The following is a 21775-nucleotide window of genomic DNA, read 5'->3' on the forward strand; positions in this document are numbered from 1 at the left end:
TGGCCTGTAATGTCACTTTCTGGTCTATAGCCCCATCTACTGCCATTTGTCCTGTAAGTAATTTTCTCTGGTTTCTTCCCCCTATTCCCCATCAGTCTGTCAAAGTCTCCTGTTTTCACGCATAGGAGATTTTCCTGTCCTTCATTCTTGTTCACGTTTGTCCTCACTTGGGGGCATAGTAGTATTTTTACTAAACCGTGTCGAAGTTTACTTGAATTCCTGGATGAAATGGAAATGCGGAGTTCTGTGGATTTTGTGGAGTTTTTCCCCCACCCATTGGCAGGTCCAAGCTTTTGGGAAGCTGTATGTATTTAATCTCTTTTATGCCTATGAAGTTGTCTCAACTCCGTCTGAAGCTACTCATTCTGGCTGAAGTACCAGAAAGTGGAAGTCCCTGTCTGACCGTTACTGAGCCTTCTGCTCCTGCTTGCATATAAGTTCTTACTGCCTTCTTTCACCACCATTTCTGGTACTTGCCTTATCTGAAATTATTGATGTACCTTACTGTAAGACATCAGAAAAATAAGCTGTGGAAAAAACTAAATAGGTAAAACTGGACTGGCTTATGGGGGGCCAAAGGAATGTTAGAGCAGGCAATGAGAGGAAGGAATGGATGACAACTTGTTTAGGAAGAAACGAGAGTTTTGACTTTCTGGTGGCAGTTGTTAAAGTAGTACAGAGTGTGAGTGCGCTGTTGAATATGAAGAATTTAGGGATTGCCTCCTCACGAATGTCTATCCTGAATAACTTCAAGGGGAAGTTAAAGGATGGAGGCAGTTGTTTGTCCAAATAGCCTCTCATCTCTAATTTTAAGAGCTGCTGCTTTGAGAAATGTGCTGTATTAATAAGGAAGAAATGCTCATGGCTGAGGAGCTGCTATTTTCCAGTGTCTGTTAATTTTTTTTTCACCTTCTTGAAAACACTTAATCACTCAATGCTTTATTTTAGTCACGGTGTAATGTACAGGGTGTTTCTAAAAGATGGACCCAATTTCAAAGCGGTATAGTTCATGGTGGCAACATGTGACAATTGCATAAAAAGTTACAAACAGTTTAATGAGGCATTTCAATCATAGGTGGTTCACGGTTGCAGAGCTATAGTGATTTCAAATTTGGTCCATCTTTTTGAAACACCCTATGGTATTTTTAATGCCTTTAGATGACTAGAAGCATAAAATGTCTAGATGATTGCTAAATTTTTATAAGAAAGGGTATGTGTTAATACAAATACTGTTATACAGTAGTTGTCCTTTGCTGCTTATGCTAGGAAATGTTGCATGTAACATTCTTAATCGTTAGACAAGTAAAGTTTTTTTTCATTTTCTCATTTTGAAAAATCAACATGAGTTCATGTTTTGACTTTGTATTGAGCTGTGGCTACCTGCTGTATTTGAAAACCATCTAGTGAATGTTTCTTCCTGATAAGAAGCTCATCTGTCTCTTGTCGCAGTTAGAGTCTAATAAGTTTTGGTTCAGTGACCTAGATGAGAGGTAACTTAAGGAACTACTCACAAACTGTAAAGATGGCTTTAAGGAGAAGGAGGAAAAAAACCCTCTGGATAACTACTCTTTCAAATGAGTGACAGATAATGTGGGTGACAGCAACTAATGAAATATTCTTTGTCTCTTCACAGCCAGTACCTTGAAAATTACCTATGGATGAATTATTCCCCAGAGGTGTCCAGTAAGGCATTTTTAATGTCAATCTGCTGTATGGTGAATGAGAAGTTCAGAGAGAATGTCCCTGCGTGGGAGGTAACCAGTTTCAATTACAGCTAGAATTGACTTTTGCAGCTTTTTTTTTTTGTACTTTCTTATACTGGCAGAAAGTAGCAAAGCATGTAGTGTTAAAAGTAAATGGTATCTCAGCCAGAATGTCTCATTTAGTGTTTTAAAGTTTGTGTTCTTTTTGGAGAAAGCAATAGATGGATGGAAAATCACCTGATTCCTTCTGGAATGTGTGCCTTTTGTTTTGCTGTGTGATGCCTTTACATCATCATCAGCATTTTCTTTTTTGGTACGTGACAAAAGTCAGCCATTTGCAGGGAAGTTCTGATACTGAAAAAAAAAAGGATTTTTATGTATCTGAATATAAGAAGGCACCACTGGAAATCTGACATTATCTAGTAGTGTGTTGCTTCAAGCCTAAATATGGTTTTGTAGCTTTCTTGCATGAAATTCTATACTGAGATAATTTCTGCCTCTATGTGTACTTTTTTTTGTAATAATAGATTTAGAAATTATTCAGTGTTTCTACAAACAGTCCACTTCTTCAGACCATCTCAACAACATGAGCCTAGTTACAAATTCTATGCAAGAATTATTTCATAAGCACACTTACTCTCATAGTAGTGCCATTACTTCAGTTCTGACAAAGCACAAAGGAGTAATATTTTGCTCATATGCTGTCTCTGCCTTTCTTTGTTCTAGTGTATGTAACAGATGTAAAACGACAAGTGCATGTTACTTTCCAGACAGCTTAGTTAAACTTATGTGGTACATGGCTGCCCTTGTAAAGAAACTGTTTTATTTCCACAGTTATTTGATTTATCTTTCTCTGGTTTAGCTCAATGGGAGTTCCACAACTATAATTAATCTGTGGTGGATTTTACCTGCTCGCTTTTGGAGGTCACTAAATAGCCGCCATAGTTTTGGCCAAAATTTATAAATACTCTTCTAACCTGTGTCATTTTACAGTAATTCTGTGCAATCAGCAGTTGAACATTTCAGCAACGCAGTCAACTGTGCTTGTGCTTATTGTTCAGTTTGTCCTGTGCATCACCTGTGTTGGACTACGCAGAAGGCAGTAGTCCCACTACGAGGGTTCCAATAACATGAGGATCCCTGATCAGGAGGTTATTATTAGTCTGTAGTTTTTTGGTGCTGCCTGGTCAGAATAAATAAAAAAAAAGAAAAACTAATCCTTCCTTTTACAGATTTAAATTGATTGAAAGAATTTAAACTATGTTATATGAATGAAGATTGAAATTATTTGTATCAAACTAACTCAAAATCAGCTTCCTCTTCTATTCCTAGACATTCAAAAAAAAGCCAGAACACTTTCCCTTCTTTTTCAAATGTATACTGGAATCATCGCTGGTTGAAAATGACAGTGAATACTCTCTTCATGAACAGACAGTCCTGCTGCTTTTCCTTGATCACTGCTTCAATAGTTTGGTATGTTAAAAGTAACTGTAATACTTCCAGTCTGTTTGTACTGTTCTGTGTTAATAGAAGTTTAGTTTGATCAATTTCTTCTTACAAGACAGATGAAGCAAAATTCCCAGTTAAGAAAGCAGATGGTACCAGAGGGCTTTTACCCCTCTCTTTGACTCTTGCTTTTTCTGTCTCATCACGTTTGCTTTTCTCTGACACAAGATCATAAAAGAGACTGGAAATTGGAGGATTGACACTTACTCAATTTTAAGGCGTCTTTTTGGGCTTATACTTAAAATGGTGCTTAAATATGTATTTATACTTCAAACAGTGCTTTACCCCTTAAGAGCAGATTGCTTGCCACTGCACTCTTTTTTAGCTTGGCTGGGAAATTACGCAAAATTATTTCCATGAACTATTGAGAAAGACACTAATTTTTTCCACTTTTGAAACCAGGTTTAGATAATATCTGCATTTCTTGAGGTAGTTTTAAGAATGCATTGGAGTTGTGTTCTCAGTCTATAGTAAAAACACAGTTACATATTCTAATTAGGAAGTGTGGAGAATAGTTTACAGTTCTCTGTTATGTGAAACAGTACTCTTACCTCTCTTGCTACTGGGCTTTTTCTTTACTTATATTGCACACAGGATGTATCAGTCAAAATCAGGATCTGCACAAGTAAAGAACAAAATCATGTCTCACAGGCAAAACAACTAATAAAGTGTATGTTTTGATTTTGGAATTAGGAGTGGTTGTGGGAACCAGTAATTATCATGAACCTTATGCCTATAGTTAGTTGAGGTGTTACTAGTATTTTTTTCAGTAGTGGCCATGATACAGCAGATCTTCATTTTGTAGGAGAGTTTGATAGTAACCGTATGGAATCCTGCTTGCCAGAACGTTTCTCATATAATGTGATATGGAAGCCAGTAAAAAAGTCCTCGTAAAAGCATACTGCTATTTGAAGCCGCATTTCTTTGTGTAATGCAGAATATCATAATCACAGTAGTGTTTTAAGTCAGGAGTGAATTTTCAGCCTGCTGAAAATAGTGTTTGTTTATGAAGACATATTTAAGAGGTTACTGGAAGTTTTTCAGTGTTTAGGAAAGAAAGACGGCTTTGTGGATCCAGGTCCCAGGCAGAGTTGGAGAGAGAACACTTGAAACAACAGTTGAAGTTACATTGAATTATAGAGAAAATTAGTTATTTCAGATAATGGGAAGAGTATAGATGAAGTGGGAGAAACTTTATAAATGAAGGCTTTCAGGAGACAAAGAATAGAGTAAAAACAAGTAGAGAAAGCACAGTAAGAAAATTCGATTCAGGAATGAGACATAACTGAAGAAGGAACATCAGTTCTCATCAACTTCTGTGCTAAAAATACTTACATGGATGGGGCCATTGCTGAAGTGTTAAGAATTGACAGAATCCATGAAAACAACCTAAAATGTGAAAGTCGTCAACGATTGTGTTACTGGGTAGGGCTATTGTGCAGTTTCCTATTGGGAAACTGTGAATTTAATACAACAACATATATCTTTTTGTCAGATGGTGATGTACATTGATGCATTTGGTAAGACTGGCACTTCAGAAAACAAGAATTCTAAAAAAACCATTTTTTGTCTGTAACCTTCCAACAGGAGGTGGATCTGATCCGAGGTCAGGTGCAGCAGCTCATTTCCTTACCGATGTGGATGGCTCTACAACCTGTAAGCATAACGCTGGGAACTGGCAAAGCAAACTTCTAGGCATTATGTAAAGTGAATTCTTGTGGAATACCATTACGGAATTCTAACGATTAAAGCTGCTTGCATTGCTATGCAATTATGTTTTTGTGTGCTTGATAAAATCTTCTTTATTGTTTGTTGCAAATTTCCGTGTAATTTTAGATATTAATTAATGATGTAATTTTTCATAAAACTAAGTTTTGCTTATAGCTTCTTCAGTCTACAATTTGTAGATAAGGCCATGAGATCACAGGGACTGGGGAATGGAGCTGACATCTGGCCATGGCCAGTCTATCTCTAGCAGTGTTACCTTCTTGATTTACAGAGTTACTTATTGAGACAAGTCTGAGACAGCTATAATTTTTTTCAGTTATATATTTTTTTCTTTTTAACTAAGTCTGGATTGTATTTCTACTTCTCATGAAAACAAGGATTGTTGGTGACTGAATAGCATTTTAACATTTCAGAAACGGCTGGAACAAGAACTGAAAAAGACACCAAAACTAAGAAAATTCTGGAATCTAATTAAGAAGAATGATGAGAAAATGGATGAAGACACAAGAATGCGGTATGTTACAGAAACTTTTCTTCCTGCTAAGTCCAAAGCCCTTAATGCATTCATTGTGTTTCAGCTAAAATAAACTGTTTCCATTAAAAAATGGTGGGGTTTTTTTTGGTTTTGTTTTGGTTTTTAACTGTAAAGATGGCAAATAGGGATTGTTCATACGTGGTCTCATGGAAAATATTTTGTTTTCCAGTAGTCTTTATGCAAAACACTGTTATATAACTATTAATATTTTATTTGATTGGTGAATTTATGATACTAAGTCTTAGAGCTATAGGATGAAAGCCATAAGAGAATATTCATGTAATTACTCATATCTTTTCATGACCTCTAGCAAATGTTTAGTTCTTAACCAAAGAGCTTATGCAAGTATTTGAGTACATCTGTGTATTTCACCGATGTTAAAAGTTCAAGTACTTTTGTGCTGCAGTGTAGTAAGATGTAGATGGTGACATACTCCTTTTTGACCCAGTAGATGTATGGGTTGTTAATCTGTTCTGTGCCTAAAAATGTAGACTCTGCTAATCTATCTGCCTGAGTGGAGAGAGAAAAGTTATCATCTAAACGGTTCCGGTGTTTCAAAGCGACCTGCTACCATGATATAAACTTTAAAACAGCTAACTTTGTATTAGTGAAAGATACGATGTATTTCTAGTCTGCATGTATGGAATATTAATGCTTTTGTCATATGTCTGATTTTAGAGCATATCAGGAGAGAAGATTTCTTTCACAGCTCATTCAGAAATTCATTTCTGTGCTAAAATCAATACCTGCCTCAGGTAACTGTGGTTCTTATGTTACTTTGTTATGTGGTAATTTGCCTCCAATTCTTTTCTCATGCTGAAACAACTATTCTGTAGGATACCAACCTGAGGTTGGAGACCTTATCTGGATGGGGTTTTAGTGAAATCCATGCCTGTCTGAATGGGTTTAATATCAAAATTAGTATTTGTATCTGTTTATGCTTCAAAAACGAAATAGCAGAAAGCTACTTTAAACCTCTTCTTCTTCTATTCAGTATGGACTTAATAAAAAAAGTGTTTCTGAGTAGTGGTGTTGTGCTTACAGCCTCCTTGGTATAAATGCATATCATAAGGCTCTATTCTGTCAGTACTGTTGATCTATGGTAAGAAGAGAAGCCTAAGTGAGGTGAAATTCTGCAAGACTTGACTGCTCTTGATTTATAAATAATTGTGACAAGCAAAATTGTATGCCTGCCTGAATTAGAAGGGAAAAGTGTTTGTACAAGAAGGTGAAAGGTTTGACAAAAAAGGCTTATTATGCTCTCAACTGCAGTATGACTTGGGTGAAATCCCTTCCCAGAGTTCTGCTTTTACTCTTAAACTCTTAGCAAACTTCACCTCTTAACTGAACTGTAATGGAAAAGTCTGTATGTTGTGACTTCTGAAAAAGGATGCCCATCTTCTCTGTTTTCCTAATTAAACAAGACCTGTTTTAGGAAGATGTACATTAACAGTTCTTTATAGGCTTTAGGAAGTAGATATTCATTAAAGCAGATGTAGTGTTGTGTTCTGTCATGATTCTAAAGGCTCTTTGGTAGTCACTGCTGACTATCTTTGAATATTGTCAAGGCCTTTTGCACACACCTTGTTTGTAGCTTTTAAAAAGATATTTTTGAGTACCTGGAGTTGAAAGTTTTTACAAAGCCTATCACGCCATTGGTGTCTTGTGGAAGCATGCATTTTTGTATGTTTCTTTCAGAGCGGATAAAATCACTCCTGAAACTCTGGTTCCACCACTTTCTTATATAAAAAAAAATTGTTTTGCAATGAAAGATGGAATTGTTTCAGAAAAATAGAAGAATGTGCTAGTTAACTTTTAAATCTTGTTAAAAGCTAATACTTGTGTATTAGTAGCATTTATTACACTTTTAAAAAGTAGTTCAAGTACAAATATGTTGTGTGAATCAGTTGCAAGATTATTTTTTTTTTCTATCTAGGTCCTATTTCTATGGATAAAGTTCATTATTGTGAGAGATTCATTGAACTCATGCTAGATCTTGAGGTAAGTTATTGTTTCAACTTGTTTCCAGGTTTACTTTTCTATGTTTTAAATGCATGAAGTCATTATTACAGCCTTATTCCAATTATAAAGTGGTTATGTCACAACTGTGCATATGGTTGCTTGATAGTGGTTTTCCATCTGTAAATAGGAGTTTGTACCAGTGCAGCCACATTGGGAAATCACTAGGAATGTTTATAAACCAGATGAACTGCTAGAGAAAGCTAGGATCCTAAATTACTTAGTGTGGAAGACTTTGTTAATTGGAGTGGTGGTAATAATTCTGGCAATTAATGAAGATGTTTGGTGCTCTAATCTGCTGGGAATAACCAATGCAAGTCACCTAAAGTACTTTTTTGTTGTAGGGTATGATCCCAGAAAGCGTCAGTAGTTCCAAAATTCGTGCTATTTCTATTTGACTAGAATTCATTATTTAGAAGTAACAGTTCTGGTGATGTAGCTTTGTTATAGAATAATAGGAGGCCAAGCAAGATTTTGTGAAATTTTTCAGCAGGTATTGAGAAAATGGGACGATCTTAACTTTCACAATAGCAGAATTAGGAATAAAAGACATTATTTTACAATTTCTCACGAGTAGCAATGTATTTAAATAACTTCAGATTTAGAAGACATTCTGCAAGAAGACAGAATTTTCTGAAACAGTAAGCACAGAGAACTTCAAAATGGCTTTGCCTTGAACTTGTCCAGACTAATTGTCCTCTGCTAAATCACTTAATTAGCCTGTACTTTTAGTTGCAATACAATGAATTATTTAAATTAGAGCTTGTTGTCTTATGATATAATATACTCTCTTAAGAGAAAATATGGATTTGAAGTTAAACTTAAGTCTGGCTGTTATTAGAGGCAGTACATTTAATGCTGATTCTTGGTAGGTGTTACAGGAAGGTTAGAATTCAGACAGTTTATGAAGCCTGTTTAAATGACTGAAACAAGTGAATGAGAAAGCTGTAAATAGAAGTCGTTTAGTTTTGGTAGCATGTACTGTGTTAATGGACTCTTCTGAAAAGGGTCATGACATAGGTAATAATATTTGTTTCATGTTACAGTATATGGACTGCAATCAAAACTTGGTGATTTGTTAATTTGAAACTAATCACTATGTGGAAATTTCTTACAGTTTTCTGAGTTTGTTTTTTCTAATTATTATGCAGGACAATTAGTATTTTCTACTACAGATTTTTTTTTTTTTTGGTCTTAGTTCTAGACTCCATGTTGATACTCTTTGGCTTTCTAAATTCAGTCTCTAGATTCCATTGAGAGTAACTCCTTTTTCTCTTGAATTGTTAAGGTGTACTACTGTATGGTGTTGAACAGTTGCTACCTGTAGCAGTTTAAGACATTTATATTGAGAAGAATTGATCTGTCTTGTTTATGAAAAGCTTTTATGGTTTTTAATTAAGTTTTTAAAAATTCCTAGACCTAATTTTAGTATCTTACAAAGAATAGAAGATACCATACCATATTTAGAAGACACAAAGTTTGTGGTGTTAAGACAAATTTAAAAATAATGAAATGAGTATAGAAAACAAATATTTAAAACAATATTGTGGCAGCTTGACATATCTTTTGTATCACACAGTCATTATACAGATGCATAGTAGCAGAAAAATTGTTTCGTGTAATTTACTTTTATTACTGGCAGGATGCTGTCTCACTAATGGCAAGTTTGTGTGGTGCTCCCAGTCCTATAAAAGGCTGTGTTCACAGCAGCCTACCTGCATAAACCCAGCGTCTTGGCATACATACATGCTGCTTTAATATGAGAACCTCTGTTAAGATATTAGATATCTAAATAAGTGTGCAGCAATCTATCTTGAAATGGAAAATTAGGAGAAAATGGAATTTCTTTCATTTTGAAGAATTGTTTGTGCTAACCTGAGGTTGTTTATTGCAGGCGTTGCTTCCCACCCGACGCTGGTTTAATACAGTGTTGGATGACTCCCATCTTGTTGTTCACTGTTACCTGTCCAGCCTTGCTAAAAGAGAGAAGGAGGGTCACCTCTTCTGCCAGGTGAGATACAAAGTTGTTGAAAATAACTTTTTCATTCTGATGCAGTTCTGAATACTGCAATCATTTTGTCTTATATTTGTTTATTAAGGCAAGTTTTTTTATGAGTGTTTCTGATGTTTGTTTAATTCCTTCAGACAGTAGCTCTTTCTTGCCGGGACCTCTGTCTGTGACTGCTCTTGCATTTCTGGCTCTGTTTCTTAACAGTTCTTAAAAGTACAACCTAGAAAACAGTGCAGCTTCTGGCATGCCATACCCTATGTATAGCAGAAGTTGTTGCCAGTGCGTTCTTCTTTGCTTTGTTTTGACCTCAGACTGTTCTACAGCTGTTTTTCACTACTCTCCTTCAGTTTACTCATAGACAGTATGTTGGTTTTTATGGCAGGATCTGAATATCTCTCCCCTTTTCCTGCTGCTTGCTGTCCACCATCTCAGGTGTTTGTTCAGTTTCTGTGAGGGTCAGTATTGATGAAACACAAACGCAGAAGCACATCTGAATAATTTTCTTCTTTTGAGTTAAATAATCTCGTTGAAAGGTAGGATGAATTCCAGAGCTGGTATCAGAGAGGGCAGGAGCAAGACATAAGTTGGGTTTAGTATCTTGGTGAACCTCTGGCTAGGTCACCTAAGTGCAATTAGTTTCAGTTTCAAGTCCTAGTAGGTCCTAGTAGGTAAAGGAAACCGCATTGGTTGTGGGCTGTGCTGTAATTTCTATGGCTGTGAGGTACCTAAACAAAATGATTTTGTGCATCAACCAAAAATAAAATTTAGATACCACTCCTTAGTCCATTTCTTCAAGAATTTTGAGGAGCTCTTGTTCTTGCACATTGTCCAGATTTGTTCTCTTAAATTACGTTTTTGTTTGTGGTAAGATGTCTCTTATTCTTAATCCGCTAATTTGTATGCATGATGTCTCAGCTTTTAGATATGCTTAAATTCTACACTGGCTTTGAAATCAATGATCAGACTGGAAATGCTTTGACAGAGAATGAGATGACAACGATTCACTATGACAGAATTACTTCTTTACAGGTATGCAGATGATGAAGTGCTTATGGGAGAGAAAAGATTTGGTTTTGCTGGTTTTGTCTAATTTGCATCTAGAATAAGTGTTATTTCCCAAAGAATCACAGAATGTTAGGGATTGGAAGGGACCTCAAAAGATCATCTAGTCCAATCCTCCCACTGGAGCAGGAACTTGCACTGCAGTGTGAGTCGGAGCAGAGGACAATTGATAACTTGGCATGATGTTTGATTTCATTCTCTGCTGCCTTCTGCTAATGGTGTGGATTTGCATAGCCGTTATGGTGTGTACCTGGGAGCTTGGAGGATCCAAAAACTGTGACACATCATAAGAAAACCCCTTATTTTCCTGTTGAGTTACAGTAGTAGTTTTAACTTGACTTTCTATACCATGTTGAAGACATTAACACTTCAGTGTTATGTGTGTGACTATAACTAAATAATATGCTCTAGCAAAGCACCACCGCTTTTGATTTGATATTGTCAAGTTGAGATGAACTGCTCCCATTAAATCTATTCAGAAGGAAAAATTAAGTGCTGTTGAAACTCATGATCGTGCAGTAGGTGGCATCATTTCTTCAAGATCAGTACACACACAGTAGTAATAGTGGTCTTATGTACATAAGAGACAAAATAAAAATTCACATTACTTGTCATATAGTTACACTTTTCAGAATTTTTGCTGTCAGTTTTAACAACAAAATTCAAGGAAGCATGGTTAAATTAAACTTGTTCCATGCTTTTCTTAGTTGTCTGCAAGGCTGCATGTCTGCTCTGTTGTGTTTTAGTTTAGTGACAGAACACATGCTGATAAGAGTGTGTATAAAAAAGATACTGTGTTGGAAGCATAGATTTAACAAATAGGTAGTGCCATCTAAGAAAAACTGAGATTTCGCTTGTTTTTTATTTGTATCCTGGTAGTGTCCATGGGGTGATATGTTTCATGAATCAGATGAAGCTATGATTTTATATAAATACTTAGATTGTTATTAAATTGTTTCATGAATATGCTTAAATTCAGTTTCTGGCGTGCGTCTTTTGTAGAGAACAGCATTTGCGCATTTTCCAGAGTTATACGACTTTGCACTCTCAAATGTAGCTGCAGTAGATACTCGTGATTCGTTGGTGAAGTTATTCGGACCCCTAAAGTAAGTTATCAGAATGAAATTTCACATTAAATTGAAATTCTCTCTCTTAGTATGTTTTAATTTAACAAATTTCTAGCCTTTTTCTTTCTGATTTGTCATGCACCATCTCAGGTCTTTCTGACTTGTCATGGTGCATTTTCATCTGCTGAAACAGGAAGACAGGGAGAGTTTATAGTGAAGTCCTAGAATTCCAGTGAAAGAAAAATATCTTTATTTTCCTTTTTTCTAATGGAAAGAAAAAAAAGCTACGGTAGGTACTTTCTCAAGTTTCAGTGTTAAGTGACTCAAGTGTCCATTTTACCTCCTACCATGCAGCTCAAACACCCTCCACCAGGTCGCATCACACCTCTGCCTGCTGCCGCCCCTGCCCGCTGGGGAGGACTCCACCTATGACAAGGACTTTCTGCTTGAGCTGCTGGTAAAACCAGAATGAATATTTTATTTTTTCGAACTCAAAATACAGCTAAATCTAGCAACTACACTGTAGTAAAGCAGCCATTTAAGACCTTTTGCTGAACCACCTGTGAACCGCAGCATTGTTATAGGTGAAACAGGATACAAAGTTGGGGTTTAAAACCATATGAATTAAGTATTTGAAAATGTTTATTTACAAATGTTGTTTCCCTGTGTGTATTTTGTGTAATTGTAAAGGTCAATAAGCAGAGTCTCAGAAGTAGTTTTGAGTTCTTCTGGAAGAGTTGGTATTCTTTATGTAGTAACTTGTTTGTCCCCTTCAAGAACAAAAAGTCTGCCAAAGTACGTGTAGACATTCAGTACCTGTTTAGTTCCTCAAGCCCATCTGAAATACCATTTGATGCACATAGTAGTTTTTTGGATATTGAGGGTTTAGCAGTAGTACTGTAGGCTTCTACTCTGATATTAGAATGGCATACCTGATTTTTGAAGTCTTTTTCATAGGTGTCTTTTGTGTTACAGAAAGATCACATAATTTCCTAAGGTTTAGATGGTAATAATATGATGCTTATGGATGCCGTGGGGAGATGGGGAGATACCTGTTCTGATGACATATCGTAGTATTGGATTAATTTCCACACACACCCCCCCCCCCCCCCCCCCCCAGTGATGAATTTGGCTGGTGCTGAATGAGCAGGGTTAGTTGGCTATTGACCATATGTTTAATGGAAAGCAAAATAACTTTTATTTGAAGTTAGTTCTCTGCTAAGCCTTGACTAAATATTTTCAGTTCTGTTGTGCCATTTTTGGCCTCCTGAGTGGCCAAATGATTGTTTGACTTTAGTACTATAACCAATAGTTGAACTATGTGTTTGTTTGTTTTCTGCTGTCACTGTGTGCATTTAGTTGTATTTAATTGAAAAACGCAAAACAAACCCAAAACTTACTAAAACAGAGAAAATGGCGAGTGACTGCTGGAAGTCACATGGATTAATGTGTATATTTAAAAAATAACTTCATTATCCCTTTTAGACTTACGGAAATTTAAAATGCGTCTTTTCTTTAGGTTTCCCGTCATGAGCGACGAATATCTCAAATTCAGCAACTCAACCAGATGCCTCTTTATCCAACAGAGAAAATTATTTGGGATGAAAATATTGTACCAACTGAGTATTATTCTGGAGAAGGTATGATTAGTAGTTCAGTAAATGCTGAACAGGACAGTAAATGCTGCAAAAAAAGCAACTCTGATGTCTGTGTTCATTCTGTCCTTGAAACTTATATGCAGTACTTTGGCATATTCTAGTATGTTAGAATAAGGTCAGCTTTTTTATTTTTAAGTTGTGAATCAGGAACTCTGAGATGAAATTGTTAACAAATTTATAGTGGATTTAAAGAAAAATCCAAAAGCCTTTGTTTACATAAAGACATTTATTTGCTTATAATCTGGGTAACAGATGTGCTGTACAATCAGCTGTGGCACAGATAGTTACTGTGAGGTGAAACGGGTTGTAAAGCTGTTCTCTGCTTTGCTCTGAAGTATATTCAAGAAAGCCTTTTCAAAAATGAAAAAAAAAAAAAAAGGGTGGTGATGGGAGAAAATTAACACCAATTATCTTTTTTATTTCAAGGTAGAAGTGTACATGTAATTACTGAAAGTTGGTGTGCCAACAGTGGTTGCTAGTGGAAACATTTCCTTCTTCTGTGGCGAACTCTTTTGCTATTATCCGTGTATCGATAGCACTGTTGTGAAGCATTTCTGTTGCTGTCAGACTATTATGAAGTATTTTTCTATTTTACTGCTCTTGGTTTCAGCATACATTTTCTCTTTTTAATCTGCATGTGTTCTCCAGCACTGATTTCAAGCAAGACAGTTTCATTTTCATGGTGGTTTATTTTTTTGTGTGTTCTTAAAAGTAATTAGATTGTTTTTTGATGAAACTTAATAAAAAGTAATTACTCCCATCTTTCTTGGGCTAATTGTTTCCATTTTATTTAAAAAATGAGGCAAGAAGAATATCTGTCTCATGCTGTACAGCCTTAAAGAGCTGTTGCTTCAGGCCCTGCCCTTTGTGCATATAACCAGCTTTACAGACAGAATTTGTCACTTGGTGTTGGGAAATGCGTTGAAGTATTTTATCACCATGAGGCTTTCCAGAATAGAAATTACTGTGTTCTATCACCTTTCTTCACTGCCATTGTATCTTGGTGTATGTGAAAGCCAATATGTATTACATATACCAGTAAATGGTTTCAAGGATAATATTGCAAGTTACAAGAGCCTGATTCTTTCCAGGATCTTAAGCATGGGTTTCAAACTGGAACATTAGTCTGATAATGTTAAATGGGAGAATGCTTATTCTAGAAAATTTGCATCTAAGACTATCCTAAAGCCATGCAAACTTTAGGACCCATCTAAGAGTTTTAATACCCCTTGTTTAGTATATCCAATCTTACCATGTTTTTGTTCTAATTAAAAAAAAAATCTATAATCAGTAAAAACCTTTTGAGGAAAGTCATGTATTAAAATTTGATTTCTTGGCTTAAAACTTTTTTCTACATTGATGGTTTTGGTGGGTTCTAATAAACATAAAGGATTGGAATTGTAGAATTGTTGGATGAGTGTTTTTTATTAGTTAATGAGCCTTTTTCGTAATTATGTTATGCTAGCTGAATTGTTGCATTCCCAAAGTACCATTACTTTGCCCTGCATTTGATTTTTATAAAATGAGTTTTGTTGTAGTCTGAATACAGGGAAGGATTCAGTCTTTAAATAGTTCGCTGTGTTACTGCCGGAAGGATGAAAATGCCTTTAATCTTGTGCAGGCTCATTCAGAGAAAAACTGAAAAAGTCTGCTTTTTAATAACATATATTCATAAAAGGAGTAGTTCTTAGAATCTCCCAGGATAACAACTGTGGCAGTTATAGAATAACATGTATGTATTTGAATTTGTAGAACCAGTATATTAATTAATCTTCTTCTTGTTTATCTATCAAATACCTCTTCCTTTCCACTCTTCCCCCTTAGGCTGTCTCGCACTTCCCAAATTGAATCTACAGTTTCTGACTCTTCATGATTACCTGCTGAGGAACTTCAACCTCTTCCGCTTAGAATCCACCTATGAAATCAGACAAGACATTGAAGATAGTGTCAGTAGGATGAAACCATGGTAATATTTATTAACTGGTGGAAACCAGTCAGTTCAACTTCTGTTGCAATCAAAGTGCATTTGAGAATGAATAACTGATATTGTGTATATACTACTTAAACAGTAGCAAGTGTATTTTAAATTCTTCCATAGATACTATGATTTGTACTAACTTCTTCCACAAGGCCTTGCCATCCTGTGGGAAGAGTTAAGGGTGTCTTGATATGTATCCCTGTAGACGTGTTAAAACAGCATGTTGGATGCTGCCAACTAACCTTTGTGATGTTAAGACAGATGAGTTAGATTTCTAAAAGTACTGAGCCTTGGGTGACATTACAAAATCTGGAAACTTACCACCCACTCTTCTGATTTATGAGAGGTGTTACTGAGTAGTCTTGAGCTTGCCATCTACCACATTTTAATCCTCTTTAGATTTCAAGGGATTATTTGGTGTGATACCTCTTATACTCAGTAGCTGCTTTTTGTTATCTTCCTTTTTCCTCTGTCTGTGAGTTTTTGGGGATTTTTTAAAAAAATGCTAGTGTAAGCTGCCTTTGTTTCTTGAAATATAAATCAATTTGTCTTATGTTTCAGTTCTAAAATGCAGGATTATGTGAATCTAATTCAGTAGCATTTAAGATTTAGAATTCTGCTTTTGTCTTAGAGCTAGCTGTGAGGTAAATTGTTTCACAGTTTAAAAAAACCTGAATCTTTGATCAGATAATGACTAACAAAACTTTGGTGTTTGGGGGTTTTTGTTGATTGTGGGGTTTTTTTAGGTTATCGGAATACGGAGGTGTGGTCTTTGGTGGATGGGCAAGGATGGCACAACCCATTGTCTCTTTCACAGTGGTGGAGGTGGCAAAGCCCAATATTGGTGAAAACTGGCCCATGCGAGTACGCGCAGATGTTACGGTTAATTTGAATGTCCGAGATAGCATCAAAGATGAATGGGAAGGTACTTGTGTTCTTTGAAATAAGGTGCTCAAAATAGGTGCAAATCAAAATACACTTTGCTGTGATCTTATTTGTAAGAAAGGATGTGGGTTTTTTTATCCAAGATGCAGATTTGCCGGTCTTACTACACTGTTTAAAAGTCAGTTATTCATATTTCAGGTCTAAGTAGTTTATACTTTCCTAAAATGAAGATGAAAACTATTAAAGTATTTACACATCCATTGGGAACAGAATGTTTGCTATTTCAGACTGATGTCATTCAGTTTGTAACTGTAAAATTCTGCCTTTCTCTGGGAACGTGGAAAAGTAACTTAGCATTTTAAATTAATATGCATGCTAATAATGTCACGTTGGAAAAGTAATGGGAAATGTGTTATCTCTTTCATATACAAGTGGAGAGAACACATTTTGATTTCATTCAAAGCAGTGCATTTTAGTAGTTTTTGGTATATTTGAATGTTGTTAGGAAGTGCTGACTGTACTATATACTGTTGCTTAAAAGTATCCACAGGTGACACCTTTGCTTGGGGAACTGAACTTTAGTTGACCATGTTGGCAAGTGGCATAGAAGCATGTACATGTACTTGTATTATCAGTAAATATTACTCTCTTCTCTTTTGTTAGAGAAACCTATTAAATGTGCTGGAGCTGTATAGTGTGATTACAGGTCATGTAGCACAAATGCTAAAGCTGGATTGTGTGATAAATAAGCAGATACAAGTTTGGGAATGTCAATTTCTATTGAAGTAGAAAAGCTAGGAGGATTGCAGCAGCCTTCACTATACTGAAGGTAGCTATATAGTGGTGCACCTAGCTTTTTAAATACTAGAACAACCTCTGTGATTTCAAAAGCAGTAAGGCTTTAACTTAAAACTGAGGTGAAGAATATTGCCTGGCATAACAGGGCTTGATTAAACAGCTTTAGGTTGGGTAATATCTCGTGAGTAATAAATCATTTTTCTCCTATGAAAATTACAGCATGTGTTTACTAAATTTTGAAGGTGTCTTAGATCCTGAGAATCTGTAGGTATACTGGAGAAAAAGGATTAGTGTTCAAAATTACACTAGTGAGTTGGAGAAATTGTATTTTAAAAGTAGGGTGCAATTCAATAGGGATGAATATTAGGATACTAAACTTAAGCAAAAACAAGTCACTGCACACGTCTATTAGGGAAATATCTTGTTAGGCAGGAACTCTGCAGAATGACAAGACTCCGAGGTCACCATTGTGCAAAAGCGAATGTGACTCTACAACAATATATTACTGCTGAGGGAAAAACACTCAACTAAGCAATACTGGGATTTATAAACTGGAATGTAGCATGGAAAACAAGTAACTCAGTTAAGTCACTTTTTAATGGATTGGAAGTAATAACTTCGTTTAGGATTTCATGCCCAGTTCTAGGCACTGCACTTAAATTGTGATTAAAAAAAAGTAAAAATTGGGTGTTGGTCCAGAAGAAGGCAATGAGAATGACACGCTTCTGAAATAACACTGGAAATATCTAGGTTGTGTAACCTAAATAAGATTATCGGGAGAATAATGGTTTTGAAATAAATAACTTTGTCACGAAAAAAGCAGTAAAATTTCTCCTTTTCATGTCTGAAGTTCTAGCAGATGTTGGTGTGCAAGATTAGTGGCAAATACAACAATATCCTTGGTTCTATAACCTGTAAGTTAAAGGCATATTTTGAAACAGAACACATTATTCTCTAAACAGGTGGGGCTTTGTTTAAAGGAAATTTTTGTGTGTTCCGTTGTATTCCAATATTGTGTAGTGGAAAAGGAAAATGGCATTCAATGAAATCACTGAATGATCCTTTTTGGAATCAGGTCTGCGTAAACACGATGTCTGCTTTTTGATTACTGTACGTCCCACGCAACCGTACGGCACCAAGTTCGACCGACGACGACCTTTTGTTGAGCAAACTGGTCTGGTGTATGTCAGAGGCTGTGAAATCCAGGGCATGTTGGATGAGAAAGGACGTGTTATTGAAGAAGGTTTGAAAGACTTCTTTTTTTTTTAATTAACAGCCTAGTCATTGACTTGCTTCTCTTTTAAGTAATGCTCATTGAATTAATTATCTACTTGAAAAAAGAAACCAATTTCATAAGTAGTCCTAAGATAGGTTAACCAGTTTCCTCTGGTAAAATCTGATGTAATTCCATTAATTACATAAATACAGTATATTTTGGTTTTAGGAATAGAATGGCTTATATTGAAAATCTCTATTAGCAATTGGATGAAAACCTGAAATAAGAATGTTTGTAATGCCGTTCAGAAATTAGTTTAATCATTTGTCTAAATTTCATTTCCGAAACATTTATGAATCACTTACTTGACTTACAATCTGCTTTTAGCCCTGCTTCAAATTCTAATATTATTGTTTCATTGTGGACAGGACCTGAACCCAAACCACGACTTAAAGGGGACTGCAGAACATACAGAGTATTTCTGGACCCAAACCAGTATCAACAAGACATGACCAATACAATCCAAAATGGAGCAGAAGATGTTTATGAGACATTTAATATAATAATGAGAAGAAAACCAAAAGAAAACAATTTCAAGGTAAGGTACTGCTCGTTGACTCTTAGAATAAGAGTTTGTCTGAATATGTCAGCTGTACTGAGAGGTTCATTTTAGATGCATGTAGTTAGACTTTTTAGGTGGCATTGGATCACTTCAGGAATTTTGAGCCTGTCAGCTGATGGCAACTTCCCCCTGCAGATAAGTGTTGAAGTAGCTGAAAATCACAGCACTCCTACTTCACTTGGGTGTGTAATAAAACATTACTTTGTAATTTCAGTCTCTTCACAGGTAGCCTGCAGATTATTTGTATTTGGCCTTTTGAGTCAAGGGAGTATGTGGGACATTCTTGTTACTTGATGTAGTAGTGGACTGTAGGATAAGGAGGAGTCACTAGTCAAAAGGTGAAAATCAGAGAAACCTGTTAGTTTTTGGGAGCATCACTGGATCAGTGTCTTATTAGGCTTTGAAGGGTGTCAGGTGAGATTTTGGTAGTTCTCACAGAGATTGTACACTAACTGGAGCTCTGTAAATTGAATGGTGCTTTGTTTTTTTTCCTGCCCTAACAGTTTTTACACAGTTGTAGTGCGTGATTCTTTGGCATTTGGTTCCTTTGGTATTCACTGTGAGCCTTCATGAAATTCGGTTAGAGTTCAAAATAAACCTGTTGCTAATGCATTACAATACTGTTTGTTGCCTGTAAGTAAGGTTAAAATTATGCACACTATTTCAATTCAGTTTTACATATAAATCCAGCAAATGTTGTTTTTCAGAAGGCTTATCAATGTCTTAGCTTTCATTACCCTCTGTTAAAGCAAGGGGAGGAATGTTTTTCAGGCAAAATTGAAATATATATTTGAGTTTCTAGAATTGTGAATTGACATAAACTTAACTTTGACCAAGTGGTCCGTGTTGCCAGTAGTAAATCTGGACAAGCTTGAGAAGTGAGCCCATGTGTACCTCAGGAGGTTCAACAAGGCCAAGCACAAGGTCCTGCACCTGGGTAGGGGCAACCCCCAGTATCAACACAGGCTGAGGGATGAAGGGATTGAGAACAGCCCTGCTGAGAAGGACTTGGGGGTACTGGTAGATGGTACCCTGGGCTGCATATAAAGCCGCATGGCCAGCAGGTCGAGGGAGAAGATTCTGCCCCTCTGCTCTAGTGAGGCCCCACAGTACTCCATCCAGCTCTGGAGCCATCAGTACAGGAAAGACATGGATCTGTTGGAGAGGGTCCAGAGGAGGCCACAAAAATGGTCAGAGGGCTGGAACGCCTCTTCTGTGAGGACAGGCTCACAAGCTGAATTGGGTTTGTTCGGCCTGCAGAAGGGAAGGCTACAGGGAGACCTTACTGTGGCCTCTCAGTACTTAAAGGGGCTCATAAGGAAAATGGGAACAGATGTTTTAGCAGGGCTTGTAGGGATACGACAAGAGGTAATGGTTTTAAACTAAAGGAGGGGAGATCGAGGCTAGATGTAAGGAAGAAATTTTTCACTATGAGGGTGGTGAAACACTGGAAGACTTTGCCCAGGGAAGTTGTGGGTGCTGCATCAACGTAAATACTCAGGACTAGGCCAGACAGGAGTCTGAGCAACCTGATCTAGTTGAAAATGTTCCTGGTCATTGCAGAGGGTTAGGACTAGATGACCTTTAAGGTCCATTCCAACCCAAACCATTCTGTGATTCTATGATTTAGCCTCAACAGTGCTGAGCAGAGAGGAAGGAGCACCTCCTTTGACCTTCTGGCAGCTTCCTAATGCAGCACAAGATGCTGTTGGCTTTTTTCCTATAAGGGTGCGTAATTTTTTATGCCTGAAAATATTTCTTATATGCATGCTCAGTTTCTTTGCCATTAGATCATTTAGATCTTGGAATCTTTAATATTCCTTGGATTTCCCATTATGAAAATGCAACATGAACAAAAACTGCCTTTATTTTGGTGTCTTAAAATCATGCGTTGCATAATTGAAGTGAATTTCATTTTAAAGGATTCTGCAGCAAGTTCGGTACTGATGGATAAAATGTGCAGCGGGAAGACTTTGACTTTTTATTTTCTGTATCTGGAATGATGCCTCTGGTGTGGAACAGTAGCTTGTGGTCTGCACGGACCATTCTGGTGCCATCCAACTGTGGATTGGTATACTGGAGGTACTTCACAGAGAGATCTTTATAACTTTATGTTAAAAAACCCCAACAGAACTGATAGGTAATGTTGTGTGTCTGTGGCAGGTTCGTTTTACATTATAAGCACAAGTTCTCTCTGCCAAAGCCCATCCGTGCACTGACACTATAGAGGGTTTTTTTTTATTTGCATATGGATGCACTTTCATGTAGTCAGAAGGAAACTGCTGCCATGAATACTTAAGTTTGCTCAGAATTGCTGTCAGATCTGTGTAGCTTTCAAATTTGTACTGTGTACTTGGCAGCTAATTTACCGGCAAATCAAAATGAAAACCATTCTATGTTGGGTTTTTTCTTAAGTCTCATACGTTCTTTTGTCAATACAAACTAAGATATTTCCAGATTTATCACATCACTACCAGTTTAGGCACAAACATTACATGTCATCTGTAAGCCTTTCAAACTTGAGCTGGATAGAAGAAAACAAGCTATTTCTGTGGTTAGTGTTGATAGTGTATTGAGCAGATAGAAGGCAGCTTGAAGTTTTAAGCTGAGCTTGTAGGAGAGAACACTTGTTCAGTCTTGGTAAATTAAGCAGATGTGGAATTGCAAATACAGCATATTTGCTGGAGGTGGCACCACTACATCACAGTCAGCAGTGTTAGTTCTTACAAGAAATAATCTTTCTATATTTACATATATAGATGTTACTTTTGAAAAGCCAAAGCAAAGTATTTGTGATGTAGACACAGCACATTTGTCGTTAGGGACGTGTTTCTTAAACTTTCCTCTGAGAAATTTGTCATCTTGATTTAGGAACACTACCTGAAGAAGCCATGTTTTCAGATTTATTTGTGCTTGGTTTTTAGCACAAATGTCTTATGCTATGCTTAATATACTTTTAAGCCAGAAACTCTTGTTTTATATTTGCA

General features: G+C 36.5%; 1 protein-coding gene across 2 annotated transcripts in view; it reads left to right on the top strand.

Moving 5' to 3' along the window:
- The window catches only part of AQR (aquarius intron-binding spliceosomal factor), a 54322-nt gene that overhangs the window by 4162 nt on the left and 28385 nt on the right, over positions 1 to 21775 (top strand). For both annotated transcript variants that reach the window (XM_071809365.1, XM_065838221.2), the window contains exons 5-19: positions 1634 to 1754; positions 3036 to 3176; positions 4797 to 4865; positions 5351 to 5451; positions 6151 to 6227; positions 7409 to 7473; positions 9386 to 9502; positions 10418 to 10531; positions 11567 to 11670; positions 11986 to 12088; positions 13151 to 13271; positions 15114 to 15255; positions 16014 to 16192; positions 18026 to 18193; positions 18595 to 18764. In XM_071809365.1, the coding sequence (XP_071665466.1) occupies positions 1634 to 1754; positions 3036 to 3176; positions 4797 to 4865; positions 5351 to 5451; positions 6151 to 6227; positions 7409 to 7473; positions 9386 to 9502; positions 10418 to 10531; positions 11567 to 11670; positions 11986 to 12088; positions 13151 to 13271; positions 15114 to 15255; positions 16014 to 16192; positions 18026 to 18193; positions 18595 to 18764 (1792 nt within the window). The remainder of the gene's footprint in view (positions 1 to 1633; positions 1755 to 3035; positions 3177 to 4796; positions 4866 to 5350; positions 5452 to 6150; positions 6228 to 7408; positions 7474 to 9385; positions 9503 to 10417; positions 10532 to 11566; positions 11671 to 11985; positions 12089 to 13150; positions 13272 to 15113; positions 15256 to 16013; positions 16193 to 18025; positions 18194 to 18594; positions 18765 to 21775) is intronic.

This window comes from Patagioenas fasciata, chromosome 5, assembly GCF_037038585.1.
Source record: "Patagioenas fasciata isolate bPatFas1 chromosome 5, bPatFas1.hap1, whole genome shotgun sequence".
NCBI classification, from domain to species: Eukaryota; Metazoa; Chordata; class Aves; order Columbiformes; family Columbidae; genus Patagioenas; species Patagioenas fasciata.